The sequence below is a fragment of the Gracilinanus agilis genome, chromosome 4, assembly GCF_016433145.1.
Source record: "Gracilinanus agilis isolate LMUSP501 chromosome 4, AgileGrace, whole genome shotgun sequence".
Taxonomy (NCBI): domain Eukaryota; kingdom Metazoa; phylum Chordata; class Mammalia; order Didelphimorphia; family Didelphidae; genus Gracilinanus; species Gracilinanus agilis.
The window spans coordinates 248,468,731-248,492,713 of record NC_058133.1 but is presented as its reverse complement, the minus strand read 5'-3'; the positions used below and the strand labels follow the sequence as shown (position 1 = coordinate 248,492,713).

Genomic DNA, 23,983 nt, shown 5'->3' with positions numbered 1-23,983 from the left:
GACTTGAACTCAGGAGAATGAGCCTTCCTGACTCCAGGCCCAGCATTCTATCTACTTTACCCCCTAGTAAAATAGTAAATTGTGGGGCTTGAATAATTGGGGAAGTCTTCACAAAAGAGAACCTTGAACTGAGCCTCACACCTGAAGATAAATAGGATATTGATAAGTAGAAAAGAAGGAAATAGCATATCATCTAGTCCAGTTATCTTGTTTTAAAGAGAAGGGAACTGAGACTAAAAGTTTAAGTTAAGTCAGCCAGCTAATTATCAGCCTGGGTTGAAGGCTAGAGCCAGAGTCTTTCAAGTGCTTTTTCAAAATTCTTTACATTGCATTTTGCCGGTATAGAGTACAGCAAGGACACCACTGTGACCTGGGCTAAGAGCTTGTGTATGGGAGCAGTTGGAGAGCATCCTAGAAACAGATTGGGGCCAGATTGTGAAGGACTTTGACTACCAAGCTTTGGAATTTTGTTTCTATAATTATTAAATATTAAGAAGCCATTTGAAGGAATTTTGTTTCTATAATTATTAAATATTAAGAAGCCATTTGAAGGTTCTTGAGCTGGAATTTGAATTGATGAAAAGTATTTTTAAGGTTTATGTTATTTTTGTGTGATTCAGAGTAGTCTATTAGAGTTACATTGGACATGAGAAGCTTCAACTTGACTGGAGCTAGGGAAATTTAACTGAAGCTAAAATATACATGTATTAAGAATGAATTTTCTTTTGTAATTTGTTAATCGTGTATCTGGTGGGTATGAGGTACATAGAGTCCAGGGATGTGATGATCTCTGGTAGAACATACATGATAGGAATAGTTGTAACTCATATGGTACTACATGTAGCTTTTGGACATACTCTGAGTTTGTAGAGAAAAAAATTAGAATGATTTGGAAAATCTTGGGTAATATGATCAGAATTTTAGGAATATTACTTTGGAAGTAGTTTGGAAAATAGATTGGAATGGGGAGAGGCTTAAGGAGGAATTGAGCTTGTATTCCATTAAAACTCCCAGATCTTTTTTAGACAAAATGCTTCTCCTATCCAGAACTTAAGAAGTTGAATTTTTGTCCCTATTCAGATTAGATTTTGCCTAATGCTCTATCTAGCCCAGTGATGGGGAACCATCCTCCTCCCCCCACCCCCAAGAGACTGAATGCTGCCCTCCCCCTTACCCCAGACAGGGGAGGAAGAAAGAGAGGGGAGTAGCCTGGGTGCTCCCCTCAGGGGAGGGAGTAAGCACTTCATTTGGGCTTTTGGGCAAAGACATGATGGAGAGGGGGAAGGGGACAGCTTCATCCAAGTCCCTCTGCTTTTCTAGTAACTAATTCTGCCAGGGATGGAGCATGTACCCACAGAGACATCTCTGCGTGCCATCTTTGGCACATGTGCCATAGGTTCACCATCACAGTTCTAGCCTATCAAGAGGTTTTTGCATCCAGACTTTGTTATCCAATGTGCTAGTCAACCCTCTCAGGTTTGTCACATCTCCATATTTGAGAAGCATGCATGCCATCTATGCTTTTATCCAAGTCATTGGTGAAACTGTTAAACAGCACAGGGCCACATGGATCCCTGAAGTACTCCATTGGAGACATCCTGCCGTATCAACATTTAATCATGAGGGTGAGTTACTTTTCTTCTCTCAGCTTCAGAGTCCTCATCTGTGAAATAGGGATAACAATAGTACCTACCTTAGAAGGTTGTTGTGACTATCAAATGAAATAATGTGGAAAATGCTTTGCAAACTCTAAAGTACTATCTAAATGCTATATGTTACTACTACTACCACCACCATTGCAACTATTACTACTACTATGGTTATAATAATTTCCAGCTAGATATCTGGTTCTTAATTTATATATTTTTATTATTATTATCTAGCTCATATCCATATTCTTTACAAGAATGACATACATTAAAAATATTTTTTTAACCAGTTATGTGTAATAACAAATTTCCATGCAAGTTTTCCTAAGTTATATGATCGAACTTAGTCCCTCCCTCTCCTGGGAATGGCAGGTGATTTGATCTGCAACCTCCTAATTTTAAAGATAAGGAAATAAAACCACTAAAGAAGTTAAGTGATTTTTCCAGGGCCACACTTATATTTAGTGGTGGAGTGGGATTTAAACTTTTCCACTGTACTATATTGCTAATTGAATTGAGTACCTTGAGACTACATACTGCCAACTTACTTCAAATGTATATAGTTTATACTGCTCTAAATTCCTTCATGTTATTATTAAAAATGGATTGTATACTAGATCTCTGAGCATGCTGCCCTGTAGTGTTCATGGTGAGAGTTGGGTGCCTCTCAAGAAGAAAAATTGGTATAAGGTTGTGAATTATTTGGAGGAGAAATTCACATCTCTCAGATCACCCAGCTGGTAGGAGCATAAAGTTCACTTTCCTAGTTGTTACCTACTCTACCATTTCCCAGGACATTCACTTTCCTTTTTAGTAAGTTTCGTTCTGAGTTCATAGTTTCCCTCTCTATGCCAATTCCTAATTGAGGATTTCAACATAAATATTAAATATTGAAGTCCTCTCAAATATCCTAAATTCCTAGTTCCTCAGTCTACTCAAATCTCATAACCTATTTTTCTTCTCCACTTTAGATTTCTACCCCACATACCCTGGGCTGGTGAATCTTAGATTTTGCCATCACACAAAAGTGTTCACTTGTATCAGTCAGCAAATCCATATGCATTTATTATGTGCCAGATACTATATGAGGCACTGGGGATACAATACAAAGAATGAAACTTCCTGTTTCCAAGGAGCTTACATTACACTGACATGATCTCTGAAGTTCCTTTCTCCAGTTGTAAAAATTTTATATAAATATAAAGAGCTGTTATGTATCATAATTGAGTCATTAATACATCTACTTATTTTAAAGCTCTATCTCACAAAGTTAATTTAAAAGTATCAAGTAAAATAATAAATATAAAGTACTTTGTAACCATTAAACATTATATAAGTGTAAACTCTTTTCAAGATAACCTTGAAGGCTATCTTATTTTATCATAGCCTCCTCTCTCTTATTAATGAATATAATGGATAAGGCAGCATTAGGATATCCTGAATAATAATAAATTATAATTAATAAATCATTATTGACCTCTCCAGGCTCTTTTGATCTTTGAATGAATTTATCTCCCCAGTAACAGTCAACATGCCAAGAATACTTTTCTCTGTAACAATTTATTTGTAGTCTCACAAAGTTTTTGTCTTGGGCCTTATTCTTCCCTTTTAGTCATTCACCTAACTTTCCCTGAATGTCATGAGAATTCCTTGAAGAAAAAGACCTCCAATAACCTGGAACTATGAGTATGTCCTCTACATGTTTTCTCCAAGTGGGAATCCACTTTCCCTTGGAAGATTGTACCCCTGATTTGGGCAGGGGGAGCTATCTTCTGAAACAACTATCCTTGATATATTTTGTTGTTGTTGTTCAGTCATTTCAATCCAACTCATCATCTCATCATGATCTCATATGGAGTTTTCTTTTTTCTTTTTTTTTTTAAACCCTTACCTTCTGTCTTAGAATCAATACTATGTATGTAAGGCAGAAGAGCAGTAAAGGCCAGGGGAATATGGGATGATCTCTTCCCCTTAACTACTTTTAAATTTAACCACCAGAAGTGTATATACCCTACTTAATGCCCAATTGGGGGAGGTCTGCAACCCATGTGCTAAAGTGGGTGACAACTCAGAAACGACTAACTGCTCCCTGGGCAGTCTTAAGCAAAGTTATATACGGTAATTGGTCCATGTAAAGTGGAGGAAGGGACAGGAAGGGATGTGAAAAAAGCACTATAAAAACCCTGAACTTCCTGTCCAAACACTTTTTCTCCTTTGAACTTGGCCTTGGGGGGACTCCAGCTTGGGGACCTCTGCTTGGACTGCTTCTGGTAAGACTGCTCTTGGATTTTCCCTTTGGGACTACATGTGGGTGAGTGAAAAGGCTGACTCCTTTCCTGACTTCTGGAGAGATTAGTTTCCCGAGAGGCCTCCCTGTCTCGGGGAGGCCACTTGGTTATTCACCACCAGGTCCTCTGGCTAAATGACCCTCCAGCTGAGGGTCCTCCAGTGGAAAGTTAACAAGCCCTGCCTGGTTTGAACCTGGTCAGAGTAATTATCTAGTGTGATAGGATAGATACCTTCTCTGCCCACTTTCACATTTCTCTACTTTACTCTTTCTATTTTGTAAATAAAGCTGCTAAATAAATAGTCATTTGACTTGAGATATATTACTTTTGGTGACCACATTCTCTTATATTTAGGCCAACCATAATTTTTAACCCTTACATCAGGCAATGAGGGGTAAGTGACTTGCCCAGGGTCATATAGCTAGGAAGTGTCTGAGGGCAGATCTGAACCTAGGACCGCCCATCTCTGGGCCTGGCTCTCAATCCACTGAGCCGCCCAGCTGTCCCCCATTTGGAGTTTTTTTTAGCAAAGATACTAGACTGTTTTGCCATTTCCTTCTCCAGCTTATTTTACAGATGAGGAATTAAGGTAAACAGAGTGAAGTGACTTGTCTAGGGTCACAGCAAATAAATGTTTGAAACTGGATTTGAACTCAGGAAGACAAGTCTTATTGATCTACACCTGGCATTCTAGTCCCTGTGCCACGTAACTGTCCCGCCCTTGCTATAGCTATTTAGTAAATAGCCTTTTAAAAAGTTAATTAGCTTTGATAATCAATGATGAGTCTACCAATGGATGCTCATAACAGTTCTAGAAACTCTTGCACCTAGCTTTATCCCTAGAACCTTGAGGGGAGAAATATTTAGTTGCCCTCTAGGGGTTAACCAGGTAGTGCAGTGGTAGTTCAGGAATTAGCCCTGGAGGCTAGTGTTCCTCCAAGGGCTAGTAGACCACCATAACCTCCTCCAAGGGCTTGTAGACCACCTTAACTTTTACCATGGCTTGGTTAAGTTTCTACATTAGGATGTCACTGTCCTGATGAATGATTACTTTTAGGAAAGCCCTAACAGAGGTTCACTTCACTCCCTTCTGTAACTATGAACCATGATCAAAGCTACTGCCACATTTCCTGGAATAGAGAACATCAATCTATTCTTCTATGGCTGTACTCATCATTTCTATAACTTTGAGACCAAAATTCTTCTCCCTGGCCACTGCTCCACATGTGTCTTTCTCCTTTTAGAATGTAAGTTCCAGACAGGGCCTGTTTTTGTTTTTTTATTTGTATCTCTAATACTTACAGTGCCTGACATATTAAGCACTTAATAAATGCTCTCTATTTTCATTCATCTAGTTTCTCAGCATACTTCATATTTATTTATTTTTTTAAAAAAGTCATTTATGGTTACATGATTCATGTTCTTTCCCTCCCCTCTTCCCTCCCCCATCCTAGAGATGACAAGCAATTCCACTGGGTTATACATGTATCATTGCTCAAAAGCTATTTCCATTTATTCATATTTGCACATATTTGTTATTTCTTATGCCACTATAATAATCTACTACATATTTGTTCAACCATTCCCTAGTTAGTGAGTACCAATTTTGTTTCCACTTTGCTACCTCAAAAAGTATGGCTATGAATATTTTTGTGCAAATGCTAATGTTTCTTTTCTATCTTAGGACAGGTCATTTATCCTCTATTATCTTCATCATATGGAATAACTATTAATCTTTTGCTTGGTGTTTTTTTTTTCCTGATAATGAGGTTTATTACTTTTAATCAATTATGCCAGAGTTAGGTTTTTATTAGACTTTTAGTATGTTTATACTTTCTCCATGTTAATAATTTATTCCTTAGATTCCTGGACTGCCCCCAAAGAAATGACCAAGGGAAAATAATGAAAAAACACATCCCACCTACTGTGAAGTGAACCTTCACCTAAACTTTATAAGCTTAAAATGGCTGCAGCTCTGACTCTCTCAGCTCCTGAGGAGCAGGAGGAATTTCTGACAGTGAAAGTGGAAGAGGAGAACCACATGTGGGTGCAGGGATCTGGCCTACAGAGGAGTAACCCTTATACTAGTGAGATCTTCCGGAGGCGATTCAGGCAGTTCTGTTTCCAGGAAACCCCTGGGCCTCGTGAAGCTCTTCGAAGGCTTAGAGAGCTTTGCCTTCAGTGGCTGAGGCCAGAAGTGCACACAAAGGAGCAGATTCTGGACTTATTGGTGCTTGAGCAGTTTCTGAATATCCTCCCTGAGGAACTCCAGACCTGGGTGTGGGAACATCGTCCAGTGAATGGAGAGGAAGCAGTGACTGTTCTGGAGGATTTGGAGAGGGAACTTGATGATCCAGGAGAGCAGGTGGGAAATGGAAGCTGTTTTGGGAGAATGAGGGTTTGAACCAACTGGCAGGAATAAGAAGAAACAGTGATACAAGGATAATTTCTCTAGTAGACATGGTTCAGTCTGTTCTCTGTATTTTCATTTTTTCCCTATTGTTTTCCAAGCCCCTAAGGAATTAAATCAGACACTTGTTCTTCTTTTTCTGCCCTGAACCACTAGGGGAAAGTTCCTTGTGGTCTAGTTTCTGATATTGCAGTTCTGGTTCTTGGTTATTGCTTCGCGAACCTGATTGTATTTCATTGCCCCTAGGTTCCAGCTCATGCTCATACACAGGAGATGTTCTTGGAGCAGATAGTGCCTCTGGAAACAACACAGGAGTCACCAAATGTTCAGTTCCAGCCCTTGGGAACACAGATCCAACGTAAATCCCAAGAGATTCATCCTCTTAAGGAAAATGGTAAGAAGCAAAATTCAATCTGGAAGCCCCTTAGAAGTTGACACTCTTCAAGTACTTTTGGAAAAGTGGCTGTATAGAGATATTCTTTCTGTAGCTTGTATTGTGTACATTATATGCAGGGAAATTGAACAGAATAAACATGATTTGTGAGTCGTGTTGCCTCCAACCTTGAAATATGATACAGGTAAAATACCATTATAAAGATTGCCTGCATAATAACAGTGTTCTTCTTCCCCTCTTGGATTTTAACTTTCCCAGTAAGATGCTTCAGTCACATATGTTAGGGACTCAGAAATAACCTTACTGGTCAAATTGACCCAAGTTTAAATAGTATTAGAAATTCTTTTTATAACCCCCACCCCAAAATAAAAAAGCATACAGGCAAAATACCAGTATAAAGACTGCCCATATAATAACAGTGCCCTACATGACCAAGAGAATGTGCATAAACAAGACTGTGACCTTGTGGCATAATTGCTTTCTCTAGCACAAATTTTGTAGTATTGCTTAAAAAATTTTTTTTGTTTTAGTCAGCCAATATCTTCCTTCTCCTCCTCAACTTTTTCCTTGTTTCCCCACCCCACATCTCTAAGTGTGAACACACTGAAAACAAAACTTATAACAAACTTGTATAGTCAATCAAAACAATTTTCTACTTTGGCCATGTTCAAAAAAGAATATTTATCTCATTCTGCATTCTAAGTCTTTTATTTCTCTATCAAGAGATGGATAAAATGTGTTTCCTTTGGAATTGTGGTTAGTTATTACATTAATAAGAGTTCAGCAGAATAGTATTCCATCATATTTATATACCATAACATCCATCCATGCTTCAATTTGTGGGCACCTCCTCAGATTCCCATTCTTTGCCACCTCAGAAAGAACTATAAATATTATTTTTTTACATCCTTAGAGTTTGTTTTGCTTAGGTTGAATCTTTTCCTTCATCTGCTTTCCCTCTAATTCCCCCTCTTCCTTTTTCCTCTTTTCCTCCTATTTCTCTGAGTATAATATATTTTATACTCAATTGTAAGTATGTGGGTGTATATATGTGTATATTCTTTCTTCTATTGATCTGTTGAGATGATTGTGAAATTCAAGTGTCAGCCACTCCATCCCCATTTTCTTCTCTTTCTTCGTATAGATATCTACTTGAATACTCTGATTAATGAGATACTTTCCCCATACTTTCTTTTCCTTTCTACTCTTCAGTTATTTCTTCTTTCTTTCCATTCTTCTCTTAAAATCATCACAACACAATAACTTTTTTCCAGGCTTCCCTGTCTAGCCAAGTTTGCTCAGTATATGAAGACAGACAGGAAAGTCAGTGGACAATAGGGATACATTTGGGCCAAGGGTATGCTGCACGAGTGAAACACTCTTAATACCAAGGGAAAAGCTGTATACCAGGGCAAGAGGAAGTTTCAGAACCATACAAATCACCCTAAGGCCCATAGTAGGCCACTAACAAGCAGCTTTGTTGGCTGCTATCCAATCGTGGTTGAAAATCCAAAGTTAAATGGGAAAGGGACACATTGGCAGTGGAGTTTCCTGAAAAGCTGCATGGGCTATGAGAAAGAGAGGAAAATCAGAAGCTGCCAGCAGCAAGAGCAATAGCAGCAGTAGGTTGGGAGGGTGAAAATGTGGATCTTGGCTGACTAAAGCAACATATTAAGAGAAAAATCACAAAACTTAGGAACTCTGATCATTGCTGACCAACCACAGTTCCTTAGGACTCATGTTAGCATATTGCCTACTTTCTGACAGAGGTGATAAAGTCAGAGTGCAGTTTGAAATGTATTTTTTTTAGACATGGCTTAGAGAGAAATTTTATTTTGCCTGACTATACATATATTTAATGTTTTTTTTTTTAATCCCCTTGCTTTCTTAGTGGTAGAAAAAGGGAATAGTGGCAGCAAAATAATTGGGAGGCAAAGAAAGCTAATTTTTGTTTGAAAATTAAACAAAAATTAACCCAACTAAAATAATAAACAAGGAATATGTCTATATCTCTTCCTGGTCTTGTGGAGGGAAGAGAATAAAAGTAGCCTTCAGTGAATTCATCATATTCAAAATTAATCATCATCTTGTACTGTGATCATCTGTCAGGCTCCTTTTATTTTTGCTCTTTTTATCTGGCCTATGTATACAACACATTATTAATCTCTGTCTTCCTATATACCTAGTCCTGTTTGAACCTCCTTTTTCGTTCTCCATATTAGAATATTTTTGTAGTCATATTCATATCATGTATCAAGTAAATTGGTTTCAGTTAAAATATCCTTTTTTTATACCACCTCCCATCCTTAGAAGCCTTGCTTCAGGGCTGGAGCACAGCTGATATGTGCATAACTTATTTTTTATTTTAGATGGTAAGACCAGCACTGAGAATGGAGAGTTAGCTCCAAAGCAGGAAACTTCTGCAGGAATGGATAGAATCAACAAATCGAATTGTGATATTCTCCAGGGTCCTGAATGTGGAGAATTGTGTGAACAAGAAGGCAAATCAGAAAGACAGCGGGGGGACCTTGCAGTGGAAAGACCTTATATATGCAATGAATGTGGGAAAAATTTTACTCAGAACTCCATTCTCATTGAACATCAAAGAACCCACACTGGAGAGAAACCTTATGAATGTGATGAGTGTGGGAGAGCCTTCAGTCAGCGGTCTGGCCTTTTCCAACATCAGCGACTCCACACTGGAGAGAAACGATATCACTGTAACGTGTGTGGCAAAGCCTTCAGTCAGAATGCAGGGCTTTTTCATCATCTCAGAATCCACACGGGAGAAAAACCCTATCATTGTAATCAGTGTAGTAAAAGTTTTAGCCGGCGCTCAGTCCTTATCAAACATCAGCGAATTCACACTGGAGAAAGACCTTATGAATGTGATGAGTGTGGAAAGAACTTCATTTATCACTGCAACCTTATTCAACATCGGAAAATTCACATGGTTGTCGAGCCAAACTAGCTCCTTTAAGGGGGAACTAGGTCTTCCATTTCTTAGGTACAGGGAACTCTCAGAAAAGGAGACTCTCAACTAATATAGTTTGGCACTTTATAGAGCATTATCCAAGGACACTCAGAGGTTAAGGGTCTTGTGAAGACTTACAAAACCAGTGTGTGTCAAAAGTAGGACCTTAACCCAGGTCTTCTTGATTATAAGGTGAGCTCTTAAGTTCACTGTGTTGTGCAATAAATAGGGCAAAATGTATAGACACAAGAATTGTAGGCATTTTATCTGGGGAATAATTATTTTATCCTCCTTTGAACATCAGAATGAGAGGATGTTAACTGTGTTTAACTTTTTAGTATGATATTCTTCCAGGAAAACTAGTGGAGATGCCTAAAACATTCTCTGAGATAGGTACTTATTTTAAATAATGTATTAGTGTAAATGGTTATTTAATAACATAACAAACTCTTAAGAGGAGCCACTTTTTTGGTATTATATTTTATTTTATTTTTTCACAATTACATGTAAAAACAGTTTCCCACATTTTTCAAAGAATATTGAATCTCAAAATCTCTTCCTCCCTACCCCCACCTCCATTGAGATGGTAAGCAACCTCATATAGATTTTACATGTGTAATCATGTAAAATATTTTCCATATTAATCCTTGTGGAAGGAAATGAAACAGGAAAAAAATTAAGAAAGTGAAAAAAGTTTGCTTCAGTCAGGATTCAAACTCTACCAGATTTTATCCTCTGAAAGCAGAAAGCATTTTTTATCATAAAATAGTTTTGGATCATTGTATTGCTGAGAATAGCTATTATTCACAGTTGTTCATTATACAGTATTCCTGTCATTGTGTACAATGTTTTCCTGATTCTGCTTATTTCACTCTTCTTCATGTCATGTAAGTCTTTCCAAATTTTTCTGAGCTCCTCCTACTTGGCATTTATATTACAATCATATATCATAACTTATTTCACCATTTCCCAATTGATGGGTATCTCCTTACTTTCTAATTCTTTGACACCCCCCCCCAAGAGCTGCTTTAAATGTTTTTGTACATATAGATCCTTCCTCTTTTTGTTTTCTTATCTATTTGGGATACAAAGCTAGCAATGGTATTACTGTGTCAAAGGGTATGTACTGTTTTATAGCCCTTTGGACTTGGGTCCAAATTGCTCTCTTGAATGACTGAATCAATTCACAACAGTGCATTTGTGTCTCAACTTGAAAGATGATGTCCAAGCTCTTTATTTGATCATGGCTTTCTGGTAACCCAATAATTTTTAAATTATCTCTACAGGATTTATTTTCCATGTCAATTGTTTTTCCAATGATATATTTCACATTTTCTTCTATTTTGTCATTCTTTTGACTTTAATTGTTTCTTGATGTCTCATGGAATCATTAGCTTCTAACCCAATTCTGATTTTTAAGGCATGATTTTCTCAAGTGAGCTTTTCCATTCAGCCAGTTCTACTTTGTAAAGAGTTCTTTTCATTGGTGAATTTTTGTACTTCCCCCCCCCCCCATATGGCTAATTCTGCCTTTTAGGAAGTTCTCTTTAGTGCATTTTTGTATATCTTTTCCCATTTGGTCAATTCTGCTTTTTAAGAAGTTTTTTCCCCCCTACATTGGATTTTTGTGCATCTTTTGCCAATTGCCTGTTCTGTTCTGTTTTTTTTTTTTAACCCTTACCTTCTGTCTTGGAGTCTATACTGTATATTGGCTCCAAGGCAGAAGAGTGGTAAGGGTAGGCGATGGGGGTCAAGTGACTTGCCCAGGGTCACACAGCTGGGAAGTGTCTGAGACCAGACTTGAACCTAGGACCTCCTGTCTCTAGGCCTAGCTCTCAATCCACTGAGCTACCCACCCAGCTGCCCCCCTGTTCTGTTTTTTAAGACATTAATTTCTTTGGTGATTTTCTGTGCCTCCTTTATCAAACTAACTGTTGACTATTTTTTTCATGATTGTCACTCTTACTTCTTTTTGCATTTTTTCTTCTACCTCTTGTTTTTTAAAATCCTTTTTGAGTTCCTCCATTAATTCTTTTTGGGTCTGATAGCAATTAATATTTCCTTTGGAGGATTTGGATACAGCATAATTGACTTTATTATCTTCTTCTGAGTTTGAGTCTTCCCTGCCACTAAAATAATTTTCTGTGTTGAGTTTCTTTTTTTGTTGTTTGCTCATTTTCTTGCCTTTTTCTTTCCTTTTAGTTTAGAAAACTGGTAAAGTTGGACTCTGTAACTGTGGTCAGAGGAACACTGTTCCAAACTTCAGGTTCTTTGTGCATCTGCCTTTAGAACTGGCTCTGGGGGTCTATCTGTTTTCAGTTCTTCTAAGGTGATATGATGTAAAGAGAGGTGTGTTTAATAGTCTTCTGGCCCCTGTGGCTGCAAGTGCTGGTGTATGTTAGTGCTTCCCCTCTCTGCAGCTGCACCCCAGGACTATGACCTGGTTCTGCATATGAGCAATGCAACAGAAGTCTTGAACTTATATCCTGCAAAGGGACACCTGTAGTCTTCTGCATAGTTGTCCAACCCTCTTTACCATCTGTGGCTGAGAATTCTGGAAGCCTTTGCTAATGGCCTTTTGCTGTGGTACAGCCTTGAGGAGACCCGCATTCTTTTTTTTTTAATGCTAGTTAATATTATTATTTTTTTCATGGCTTCCGTTGACAGTATAGTAAGACCTATGGACTCCAAAGAATAATATTTTTAAGTGCATAGAAAAATATACATTTTCTTTTATGAAGGAAACCAAATATAAAGAAATAAAGTTATCAAAATATTTTTATGGGGGGAGATGTTTGGGGGAGTGAAGAGGAAAGTAAGAATATGAATCATGTAACCATGGAAAATTTTTCTAAAAACAGGAGAGCCACATTCTTAAGGGAATTCAAAATGCTACATTGATAACAGCTTTGTCAGGGTACTGCTTCCAGTATGACTCAGTTATAATGTACTATGGACAAAATGGATATCAATCATATTTGCTTATCTGCATGCTATTCTCAAGGTACTCCTCAACCATTATATTTCTGTCCATTTTTAACATTTCACTTAAGCACAGTGCTTTGTCAAAGGTCAGTTAATCTGATTTGTAAAAAAAAAAATTGAAAAACCAAAATACTTAATTGTTATTAGCCCAATTCCATTCCTATCTGCTAATATAGAAATATATCCTCAAAAAAATGGGGAGGGGGAGCCACAGTGGGCTATCCCCCATAGAATTAAATCAATCAGCACTCTTAGCATTATGGAAAATATATTTTAGCTGTTTAATGAATAGTCATAACTTCTCTACTGCATATACCTGCATAGATGACTTAGAATATCAGTTTATACTCTGGTATCTCCAGATTCTTTAGGTGGGACTGTAGCTTGCTCATGGTTTCATTTGTCATCACAAATAATCATCATGATGGTTTTTCATAATCCTGAGTATCATCAGTATTGCTTTTTTAAATGATTAATAAGGTTCCTGTATAACAGTTTGTTATATTCACGCAAAGGTAAACTCTTATTTTTTGTCCAACACCTAGAAGGGAACTTGGAGATCTAGTCCAAGGATTCTTAACCTACAGCCTGTGAACTTTAGATAATTAATGTCAATTTTACTCTCAAAGCCACTAGGAATTCAGAAATCAGAACACTGAAGTTGGATTTTTGGGTGCTTCCTTATATAACTTCTTAATTGATTTTAAATATGTGAATCAAATTTTTCAAAAGAGGAATCTTCTCACAGATCACATTATCAAACAATATTGAATATCTACCATGTACAAAGCCTTTATACTAGACATGAAGGGAGAAAGCAATATAAGACAGTTACCACTGTTGTGGAGCTGATAGGCTGATTAAAGGAAGGTTCCTAAAATGTCTGCTCAATATTTTATTAATCTTTTTCATATGGAATTATATTTTGTGATATAGTTAGATATGCACTATTCAAAATGCAATGACTGGTTGTTTTGGGATTTAAAATGACTTGTAGTTCACCACACTAATGTCCCTTATTGTCAAGATATTGAACAGAAGAAAATTATATGTTAACTCTTCCATTTGTGACACATTCCTTATTAACAAGTGATAATCTCTGACTTTGACATGTTACTGGCATAGAGATTGTTGTTAAACAAATAATACTTTCCTTTTCATTACTTTTCTTTTTAGCTCCTATTTAAAAGTTCCAGGCAGCTTCTCTGTCCCATCTCTGTTCTTTTCTTAATCCTTGCTCACCTCCACTCTTCAATCTACAATCTTTACTCCTTTCATACTTTTCCTGGACCAATTTGACTCCTCCCTCTAATGAAAAAGGCACAAAGCACACACCAGCAAAGATTAAGGATTGTCTCAGATCCAGTTGGAATGTGAGGTCTTTGAGGACAGACATAATATCTTTGCCTTTCTCTATCATGAACACTTAGCACTGTGCCTGGAACATAGTAAACACTTACTTGCTAAATAGTATAGGTCTTAAAAAGTCCATTCCCTAGAGCTCAAAGCATTGCCTGATAGGCAGTAGCAGGGCTAAGGAAGCTTGCTACTTGTCTTTATTTCTGCCAAGACTGTGCAGTGTAGGTTGGGTCCAAATTGAGATAGATTATCCACTGAATAATTTGAAGTTCAGTTCAGAAGTGTGATCTTTCTATCAAAAAATGAAATAATTTCTTTTATACTACATTTTCTATACAAAGTAAAACATTTGATTCTGAAAAAATACAGATATTAAAACTTTCAAAATATGAAAAGCTCTCTTTATTATGCACTTTAAAGTCTTATCTTTTCCTACTCTAATGCCTTATCAAACCATGGAAATGACTGGATATCAGAAGGTTATGGCAGTGAAGCAGAAACTCTACAGGGTCCTCTTGATCTGGAAAGGGTTTCTAATACAATCTAGCAACATTTTGTTACTTTGCATTTTATTGGCACATTAAGGTTTTTGTAAAAGGTAAATGAAAAACAATGAAAATTAAATTGCATTTTGTTATATAAAAGATAAACAACATATCAAGCTAATTCAAACGATATATTTAAAATTTACTCCAGTTGTCAGCAGCAATCAAGTGAAGTCAACCAGTATTTTTTAAGTACCTGCTATGTCAGATGCTGTTCCAGTTCCTGCCCTCAGGAAGCTCACAATCTAATGGGAGAGACAACACACAAACAACCATATACAAATCAGATATATGCAGGAAAACTAAATATAATTTCACAAGAAAACATAAGCATTAAGAGGAATTGGCAAAGGCTTTTTTTTTTCAGAAGATGAAATTTTAGTTGACGTTTAAAGGAAGTCATGAAGCAGGAGACAAGAAGGAAGAGAATTCCAGGCATAGGGGACAGCCAGAAAAAATACATGGAAATAGAGTGATAGAGTGTCTTTGCAGGAGAAATAGCAAGGAGACCAGTGTCATAGAGTATATGTACATGAATAATATGTAAGAAATCTGAAAAGGTAAGAGGGGGGCCAAATTATGAAGGTCTTTTAAAGGACAAAGGATTTTTATATTTGATCCTTGAAGGAATAGGGAGTTACTGGGCTTTATTGAGGGTGGTGGTGGTAAGGAAAGGGTTATGACATGGTCAGACATGTTTTAGGAAGATCACTGATAGCTGAGGGGAGTATGGATTAGAGTGGAGAGATTCTTAAAGTAGAGAGACCAGCAGTAATCCAAATGTAAGGTAATGAAGGCTTGTACTAGGATAGTGGCAGCATCAAAGCAGAGAAGGGAGTATGTTTGAGAGATATTACAAAGAGAATCTACAAGACTTGGCAACTCATTGAATGTGGGGAAAATGTGTATGGTATTAAGGTTAATACATAAGTTGGAGCCTCATTGAGAGAAAGATAGTACCTTTGACAGAAATAGGGAAGTAAGAAAGAGGAGAGAGTTTGGGGAAGGAAAATGATGAGTTCACTTTGGCACAAGCTGAGTTTAAGACGTCTATAGGACATCCAATTTGAGGTGTCCACTAGGAAGTTGAAAATGTAAGGCTGGTTTATCCAGAGATTAGGACTGGATAAATATAGATGAGAATCATCTGCAAAGAGAGTGAAAACTGTAGGAATGGATAAGTTTGCCAAATTAGTACAGAGAAAAGAAAAGGAGGGCTAAGACAGTGTTGGGGGACGTCCACAGTTGGTAGGTATGAAGTAGATGAAGATCCGGCAAGGGAAAATGAGGAGCTGTCAGGAGACTCAGGAGAAAGTAGTGTCTTAAAAACTTAGGGAGAAGAGAGATTTATGAGCAATAGCATCAAAGAGTATCACAAGGTGAAGAAGGATGAACATTGAGAAAAGGCCATTAGCTTTAGCAATTAAGAAATCATGGTAATTTGGAGAAGCCATTTCAATTGAATGATGAGGCAGGAGTTAGACTTCAGAGAGTTATAAAAAGAATAAGGGCAAAGGAAGTGGAAGCAGTGATTGTAGACAACTTCAAGGTGTTTAACCTCAAAGGAAAGGAGGAAGTGATAGAATCAGGAATGGAAGAGCAAGTGAGGGTCTTTTGAGAATGGGGGAGATATGGGCAATTTAGTAGACACCAGTACTACTATGCATTTGTAGGTGTATACAACACCACCAATATTGCAGGCAGTATAGGGATAATTTAAGGTAAATCAGCATGTTATCATCCCTAATGGATAGTTTTGAGATATATCTCAATCTGCAATGAGAAGGGTTGGACAAATAGCCACTATTAAGTTGAAACTAGGCAGGATAGCAGATGCAAAGCAGAATGAGTGATACAAAGTAGAGAAATGCGCTCTCTCTCTCTCTCTCTCTCTCTCTCTCTCTCTCTCTCTCTCTCTCTCTCTCTCAGACTCTTAACAAAATGCAGTCTGACTGCCTCAGGACAGTGCCAGGCTCATCATAGGAGGTTGATAAATCCTAATTGTCTAAGAAGCGTCCACATACGTGGAGAGGCAGGAGGAATCTCTCCTGGACCAGACAGCACCAATGTGCATGGGAATCTAAGGAGTGGGGGTAGGATTATCCAGAGATGGGGGGACGTGGGGGCAGTGTTACATCACAGCCATGTGGGTGGACAATTCCTGCTGGGCATTTAAAAGGCCTTGACCCCAAGACGAGCTCCGGAATCTAGATGGAATTCAGGGCAAACCATCGAGATGCACCATCTTCGGAAGTTTTCTAGAGCGGGACAGAATTGAGCCAGGGGAGCACCACCCACCATAGACAGGTTGGGAGGGGTCGCTGTGAATCTGAGTAGGGCAGGGTCTGAAGTTCTCTCATCCATACCTCTTTGGCTCCGGCTTCCTCAAGTGGGTCTGTCTGTTATCCCCAGTGCGCACTTGGGGAGGGGGCTGCAAGGGCTGGTGGCAGGGATGCTAAGTACTTTACAATTTTCATCCATTTGACCCTCGCTACAACCTTGGGAGGTGGGTGCTATTGTTATCACATTTTACAGATGAGAAAACTGAGGAAGACAGAGGTTAAGTGACTTGCTCAGAATCACACAGCTAGTAAGTGTCCAAGGTTAGATTAGAAATCAAGATCCCCCTAACTCCAGGTCTAGCACTCTGTCTATTGTGCCACCTAGCTTTCTTTACCATTTACTTCTTTGAAATTGAGGGTTTAAAGTGAAGTATCAAGGTAAGACTATCAGGACAAGATCTGAACTTTTATCTCAAAAAGACAATTTTCAGATAATTGTATTTGCTAATTTTGATAGCAGGGGGAAGGGTGGCATTCAAAGCTCTTCATAACTTAGACATACACTTCCCTTCCCCCCTCCCCTTTAGTTTTCTTACATTTTAATCCTAAGTATTCTTCAATCCTCTATTTGCCTCAGGTTGTTGTAAGGATGAAATAAGAAAATATTTATAAAGAGTTCTTAGCACAGTGCCTGGAACATAGTAAGTATTGTTATAAGGAAACTGAAATAACTATACTAGAATGGTAAAATGAATAAATAAGTGAACACACAGGTAACACACCGAACTGGGGGATAGCTGGGTTAACAGATAGATGAATAACAACCAAGGAAAACAAGTTGGATTCACAGTGGGTTCTTATTTGTGAACCTAGGTATCTGGGAAAGGACAGATAAGGAAGGAATATGGTAACTGTGATATTTAATGATTAATTGGGATAGGTAAGGATGGACTATAGGTAAACTGACTCTAAGATCTATGGATCTCCACCCAGGGGTATAGGGATGGATAAAATCTACTCTATTGGCTAAATCTAACAGCAGACTGCTTAGTAGCAAGCTCTGGCTGGGAGGAGGGGATCTCACATAAAGTCCAATGCTGATGTCTTCAAAGCTGGTCACAGGAGACTTGAAACATAGCAAAATAATCCAAAGATAGGAGAGGGAGAAGGGATGTCCACCACAAAGACACAACCACTTCTCTACCTTCCTCCTTCACTAGGATGCTTGATTGAAGATGGTACTTAAGCCAAAATCCAGGGAAACAGCTTCAGAGATGGTCTTTCTCACCAACTCCACCATTAGACCTTCAAAACTCAGGTCCTGAGAGCCAGATTCAAACTGTCACTGACTCTCTCAAGATTCTGGAATCCCCTTGCCAATTAGTCTGCCCTGCTGTACTAAAATCCTATTTTCTACAACAGTACCAAGAAAATATTTCTTCCCTTCTTTCTTCCCAATGTGTGCTCAATAAATACTGTTGAATGAATGAATGAATGATATTAATTAATGTTTCAGGTGATACTTCTCAAGTTGAGAATGGGAAATTGGTTCTACAGCAGAAAAAATCTGAAGAGAAAGACACGGAGCTGCCTGGATAATGCAGCAAGGATGTGCAAAGAATAGAAAGGCATCAGGGAAACCTAGTTGGAGAATGAAGACACAAATGAGATAAGTATGGAGTGAGTTTCACTCAGAATTCAGTCCTCATTCAGCATCAGAGGATCCACACTGGAGAGAGACCATATGAATGTAATGAGTGTGGGAAAACCTTCAGTCAGAATGCAGGTTTTACTGAACATCAGAGAATCCACAATGGAAATAGAGCATACAAATGTATGGAATGTGGAAAAGCCTTCAGTGCAAACACTAGCCTAATTCGACATAAGAGAACCCACACTGGAGAAAGACCTTATAAGTGTGAAGAGTGTGGGAAAGCCTTTGGTCAGCAGTCAGCTCTTAATCAGCACCAGAGACTTCACACTGGAGAGAAACATTATCAGTGTAACAAATGTGGGAAAGCCTTCAGTCAGAACGCAGGACTTTTTCACCATCTCAGAGTCCATACTGTAATAAAAGGGAGGTGGCTATATGAGTGGGAGGAATAAGGAGGATGGAATCAGGCCAGTCTTGAGGCCATAGAACTAGGGTATAGGTGTGGAGGCAGCAGGAATCCTGCACCCAAGCTGGCAGAGTGATAGGTGAAACTTTCCCTCACCAAAAAAGCCAAGGCCCTTTAAACTCAGGATTCTATGGCCCCGCCCTAAGAAAGGAAGTAATCCTATTGGTGAAATAATGGGGTCAAACAGGAAGGAGAAATGGGACTTTCTGGACCCAGTTGCTTAATGGAGTTGGTAGCTGTAGCCTTGAGAATGTTCAGACAGTTGTTCTTACTTGATTTATATTGGAGGTAAGGCAGTGACTATAAGTTCTTAGGTTAAAGGTTGATGGATTTATTTAATGATGAAATATTAGGTGAAAGGGATTTGGTAAGAGGGTGAGGTAATCTAAGAACCTTTATTTTTTTAATTTTTAAAAAAAATTTAGATTTAAATATTTTATTTTTTTTAGAAAACTTTTCCATGGTTACATGATTCATGTTTTTACTTTCCTCTTCAACCTAGTTCTAGTTCTGGAGAAAGGAACCACTGGTATATATAGTTAATGGCATGTTAATTGGCAGTTAATGAATACTTATTGACTGGTTATTTTCGTTTCCTCATCTGTAAAATGAGAATAATAATAGCACCTAAGGATTGCTGTGATGATAAAGTGAGGATTTTGAAAACCTTAAAGCTCAGGGCAGCTGGGTAGCTCAGTGGATTGAGAGTCAGGCCTAGAGACAGGAGGTCCTACGTTCAAATCTGGCCTCAGGCACTTCCCAGCTGTGTGACCCTAGGCAAGTCACTTGACCCCCCATTGCCCACCCTTACCACTCTTCCACCTAGGAGCCAATACACGGAAGTTAAGGGTTTAAAAAAAAAAAAAAGAAGCCAGAAAGAGACAGTTCACATATCAAGGGGCACCAATCAGGATCTTTGAAATATCATTTTTCCAGTCACCCAAGATGGCAAAATCAAAATTTTCCATGACTTCTCACATTCTTTCACCTCATGATTCTAATAAATTGTCAAGTTTTTTCCATTTTATTTCTCACATCCCTCCCAAATTGCTTTCTGAAATTGTATTAAAAGCCCCTCTCTGATTATCTTATCTTATTTTTGCCAATTACACATGTATTCACAAATTTCCTCATAAGGTTTCCAAAGTTATATGATCAAACTTATCTTCCTCCCTCCCTTCTCTTCCCCCTTCTTGAGCTAGCAAGCAATTCGAACTGGGTTATTATGTATATTATCATCACTTTGCTTATTTTAGACATTTACCTGTTTCAGTTTGGCCTCATTGAAATATTCTTTTTTAGGGAGAGGCTGACTTGCAGAATTTCTGCCAAAGAACAGCAGCAGAGGCAGCTGGAAGTGAGGAGGTGAGTAGGTACATCCTGGTGGAAACTTAGTGCAGCAGGTGAGGGCCACAGAAGCTAGGCAAGGCTATAGGCATTTTGGCTATATGAGTCCACTGGTGTGGGAGCAGGTAGTTGGACCAAGGGACCAAACTACAGACTCATATAAGGCATTGGTGAGTTTTTGTAATACCAGTTTCCAGTGCAGTGCCTGGCATGTAAGTAGGGATTTAAATGTTGGTTTTATCAGCTTTTCCTAACTCCCATTTCAACCCTTTCATTTCTAGACTACTGGGGATGGGGATGAGGAAAAAGCTTTAGATCTTTATTGGGGATTATTTTATTTGTGGCCCACTACATCAAGTAGGCTACAACAAACATGCGTCACACTCCTCTATTAATTTCTTGCCAGCCACCTTCTCTGTGTTCAGGTATCCTCCTCCCACCCCCTTTTTAGATATGTAGCCACGATCATTACTGCCATTGCTTATATATTGCTTATCAGTCTACTGCCTTTCAAGGACCCTGTAATTTTCTAAACCAAAATAATCTGCCCTTGGCCACCACTCTTCTATAATATGATGTCTCTACCTATAGAATGTAAGCTTCTTCAAGGCAATGACTGTCTTTTTTTTGTTTTTGTATTCCTAGTGCTCAGTATAGAATATATTTTAAATTCATGCTTATTCATTCATTCTTCATTTGGAAGTCTCCATAGCCTAATAATATTGTATTAAATAAAATTTCTATAAGACTACAAAACGCTGTTAATAACTTCTCTGAAGTTCTTTTTTAAAATTTTTCTCCCATATTATAAGGTAGGTAGGCTTGACTAATCAGATATTTGCCTGTACTAATTAGCCCTAAACTCTTTTTTAAAATGCATTTCACATACATTATAAAAATATTGTTTCAAATTCTCTTCCTCCCTCTAGCCCCTCCTCCACCCTTTAAGAAAGGAGGCATAATAATACTCATTATACATGCAAAGCCATAACATTTAACTTGATGTTCTTTAGTCAATTTTTTTATTCTCAGCCTAATTTAGTATTTTCCATTACAGCAAAAACTTCCATGACATAATTATGGTACTTAATTTTTTTATATTCCTTTACAATTTATAGTCCCTTTTTAGTGATATACTATGGACAGACTGATCCCCTTGTCCATAGGGAGGCAGGAAGGCACAGTAGATAGCTCCCTACTCAAAAAATTCCTGTGGTTCCCTATTACTACCAAGATCAAATATAAATTTCTTGTTGGGTTTTTAAAACCCTTCATATCTAGCCCCTTCCTGTAGAAGATGGAGCTTGGGCTTATAAACTGCAAGCAGAGCATGCCTATACTCATTCAAGTACAAGAATGGAATCAGGCCTAAGCAGAAACCTGTAACCCAGACACTTAGGCTGGTAATATGAACAAAATGCAATAACAAACACAATGAAGAAATATCTAAGACTTGAGAGATACTGATGGAATCACTTTGAAAGAAGAGAGTAACACTATAAATTCAAGTAGAACTTCAGAGGGAAAAAATGTCCTAGTTTAAAAGACTGCAAGAATACTTAGAAAAAATGAAATGAGATACAAAATTGGATAGCTAGGGAGGAAAAAATGGCCAGGAGAAACTGGTAACTTTAGAATTTAGTGTAGAAAGCCTTACCCAGCAATGCTGAAAATTAGAATGGGCAAAATAGAAAGCAATGAATATGTGAAACAATAAGAACTATTTTTAAAATATTAGAAGACTGAAAAAAATACAAGATATCTCATATAAAAAGCAACCTGGAAAACAGGACAGTCACCTAAAAACCATTGTTGTTTAATTGTATCTGACTCTTTATGACCCCATTTAGGATTTTCTTAGCAAAGATTCTGGAGCGGTTTTTCATTTCCTTTTCCAGCTCAATTTATAGATGAGAAAACTGAGGCAAATGTAGTTAAGTGATTTGCCCACGGTCACAGAGCCATATGAGGCCAGTTTTGAACCCAGGAAGATAATCTCTGTCTGAAGAAGTCCAGCTCACCACCCAGCAAGGGATCTCAAATCCCAGTCTCCAAGTGGATTCATGGTAGTCTTTTAAGCCAGGTATCCCGGTGGTGTCTTCAGCAAGGGTTCCACCAACACAGCCTCCTCCAGGAAAGGAAGGTTTCTCTGGAACCAGTTTCTCCAGAAGCCAGGAAAGGAAGGCCAGTTACTCACCCAGCAAGCTAATGCAGGATCCAGGGAAAGAATCTCCTCCTTCAGTCCAGCTCACTGATGTAGAGTGTCCAAAGATGAATTCCAAAGGATAAGTTCAAAGGAGAAGTCCCTTAGATAGGGAGTTCAGGTCTTTTTATAGTCCTTTTCCACATAACTTCCTGTTTCTTCCCCACATGGGGACCAATTGCAGTATTTCAATTTGCCTAACACTGCCCAGGCGGGTGGCAGTAGCCTTTGGAGGTGTGAGCTTACTCTAGTAAGTGACTCATGAATTCTCTTACTTATCATTAAGTAGGGGTGCTTTGAGTTCTTGATTTGTTTAGCTAAAAAAAAGGGAGAGTTAATCCTATCTTCACAAAAGATACACACATTTGTTCAGTTGAAAGGGACTCTGTGGGAATTGTTTTTATACTAATAGGGGAATAATTTAAAAAATGTCTCATCAGAACCCCAATTTCTTCATGGCTCATGGCGAAAGGCAAGTAAGTGGAACAAATGGCCTTAGAGTGGTTTTGTTCTGGTTTGATGGTCTAAGCAAAATATAGAAATGGGAGGGATAGAGGACTGGGCAAGAAAAGGGAAGGAGAGATGCATAAGATGACCAGTACTCAAAAAGGGAGGAAGGAGAAAGGGGAACAAGCATACCAAGTCCCTCACTTTCAACTGAACTAGATAAAAAAAGGTTGAACATAGTTACTCTATGCTTATCCCTCCCCAAATCCTCCACACATATATGGACATTGTAGTGCAGAAATAAGTCAGACTCAGATGGGAAATAGGGGATAGGGAGAAGGGACTATACAAAGGAGGACAGAATAAATAAGTAACATAAAAACTCCATGGGTAGGGTAGTGATGGTGGAGTGGGAATAGGGATTAAAAGTAAATTTATAAGGGGCAGCTGGGTAGCTCAGTGGATTGAGAGCCAGGCCTAGAGACAGGAGGTCCTAGGTTCAAATCCGGCCTCAGACACTTCCCAGCTGTGTGACCCTGGGCAAGTCACTTGACCCCCATTGCCTACCCTTACCAATCTTCCACCTATGAGTCAATACACAAAAGTTAAGGGTTTAAAATTAAAAAAAAAAAGTAAATTTATAAAGGAAGCAGGGAGAACAAAGAAAAGGAAAACTACTCAAGACAACAGGAGAGAGGGAAATATATAATTAATTATCATAACCATGAATGATAATGAGGTGATGGCTCCCATAAGACAAAACAGAATAGCAAGATAGATGGAAAAACAGAAAACAATATTATTTACAAAAAATCCCACTTCAATAAACCACATTTATTAGGCACCTGCTATGTGATAGGTGCAATAAAATATATACATACTAAGTGCTAGGGATACAAAAAGAGGTGACTACAATCCCTGCCCTCAAGGAGCTTACAATTTAATGGAGGAGATAAGATATTTTATATATATATATTTAT

At 38.2% G+C, this 23,983-nt stretch overlaps 1 protein-coding gene and 1 pseudogene across 1 annotated transcript; both read left to right on the top strand.

The window, feature by feature from the left end:
• The first annotated feature begins 5,900 nt into the window (after positions 1–5,900).
• Positions 5,901–9,936, top strand: LOC123244055 (zinc finger and SCAN domain-containing protein 23-like). Its single transcript, XM_044672319.1, has 3 exons — positions 5,901–6,302; positions 6,594–6,741; positions 9,111–9,936. Exons 1-3 carry the CDS (start codon positions 5,901–5,903, stop codon positions 9,710–9,712), a joined length of 1,152 nt encoding a protein of 383 aa, XP_044528254.1. The 3' UTR covers positions 9,713–9,936.
• An 8,786-nt stretch (positions 9,937–18,722) lies between these two features.
• The window catches only part of LOC123246299, a 52,875-nt pseudogene continuing 47,614 nt past the window's right edge, over positions 18,723–23,983 (top strand).

Coding starts and splice junctions, on each gene's coding strand:
- LOC123244055 (XM_044672319.1), top strand. CDS start 5,901: ATGGCTGCAGCTCTGACTCTCTCAGCTCCTGAGGAGCAGGAGGAATTT. Junction 6,303..6,593: donor TTGATGATCCAGGAGAGCAG/GTGGGAAATGGA, acceptor CATTGCCCCTAG/GTTCCAGCTCATGCTCATAC. Junction 6,742..9,110: donor TCATCCTCTTAAGGAAAATG/GTAAGAAGCAAA, acceptor TTTTTATTTTAG/ATGGTAAGACCAGCACTGAG.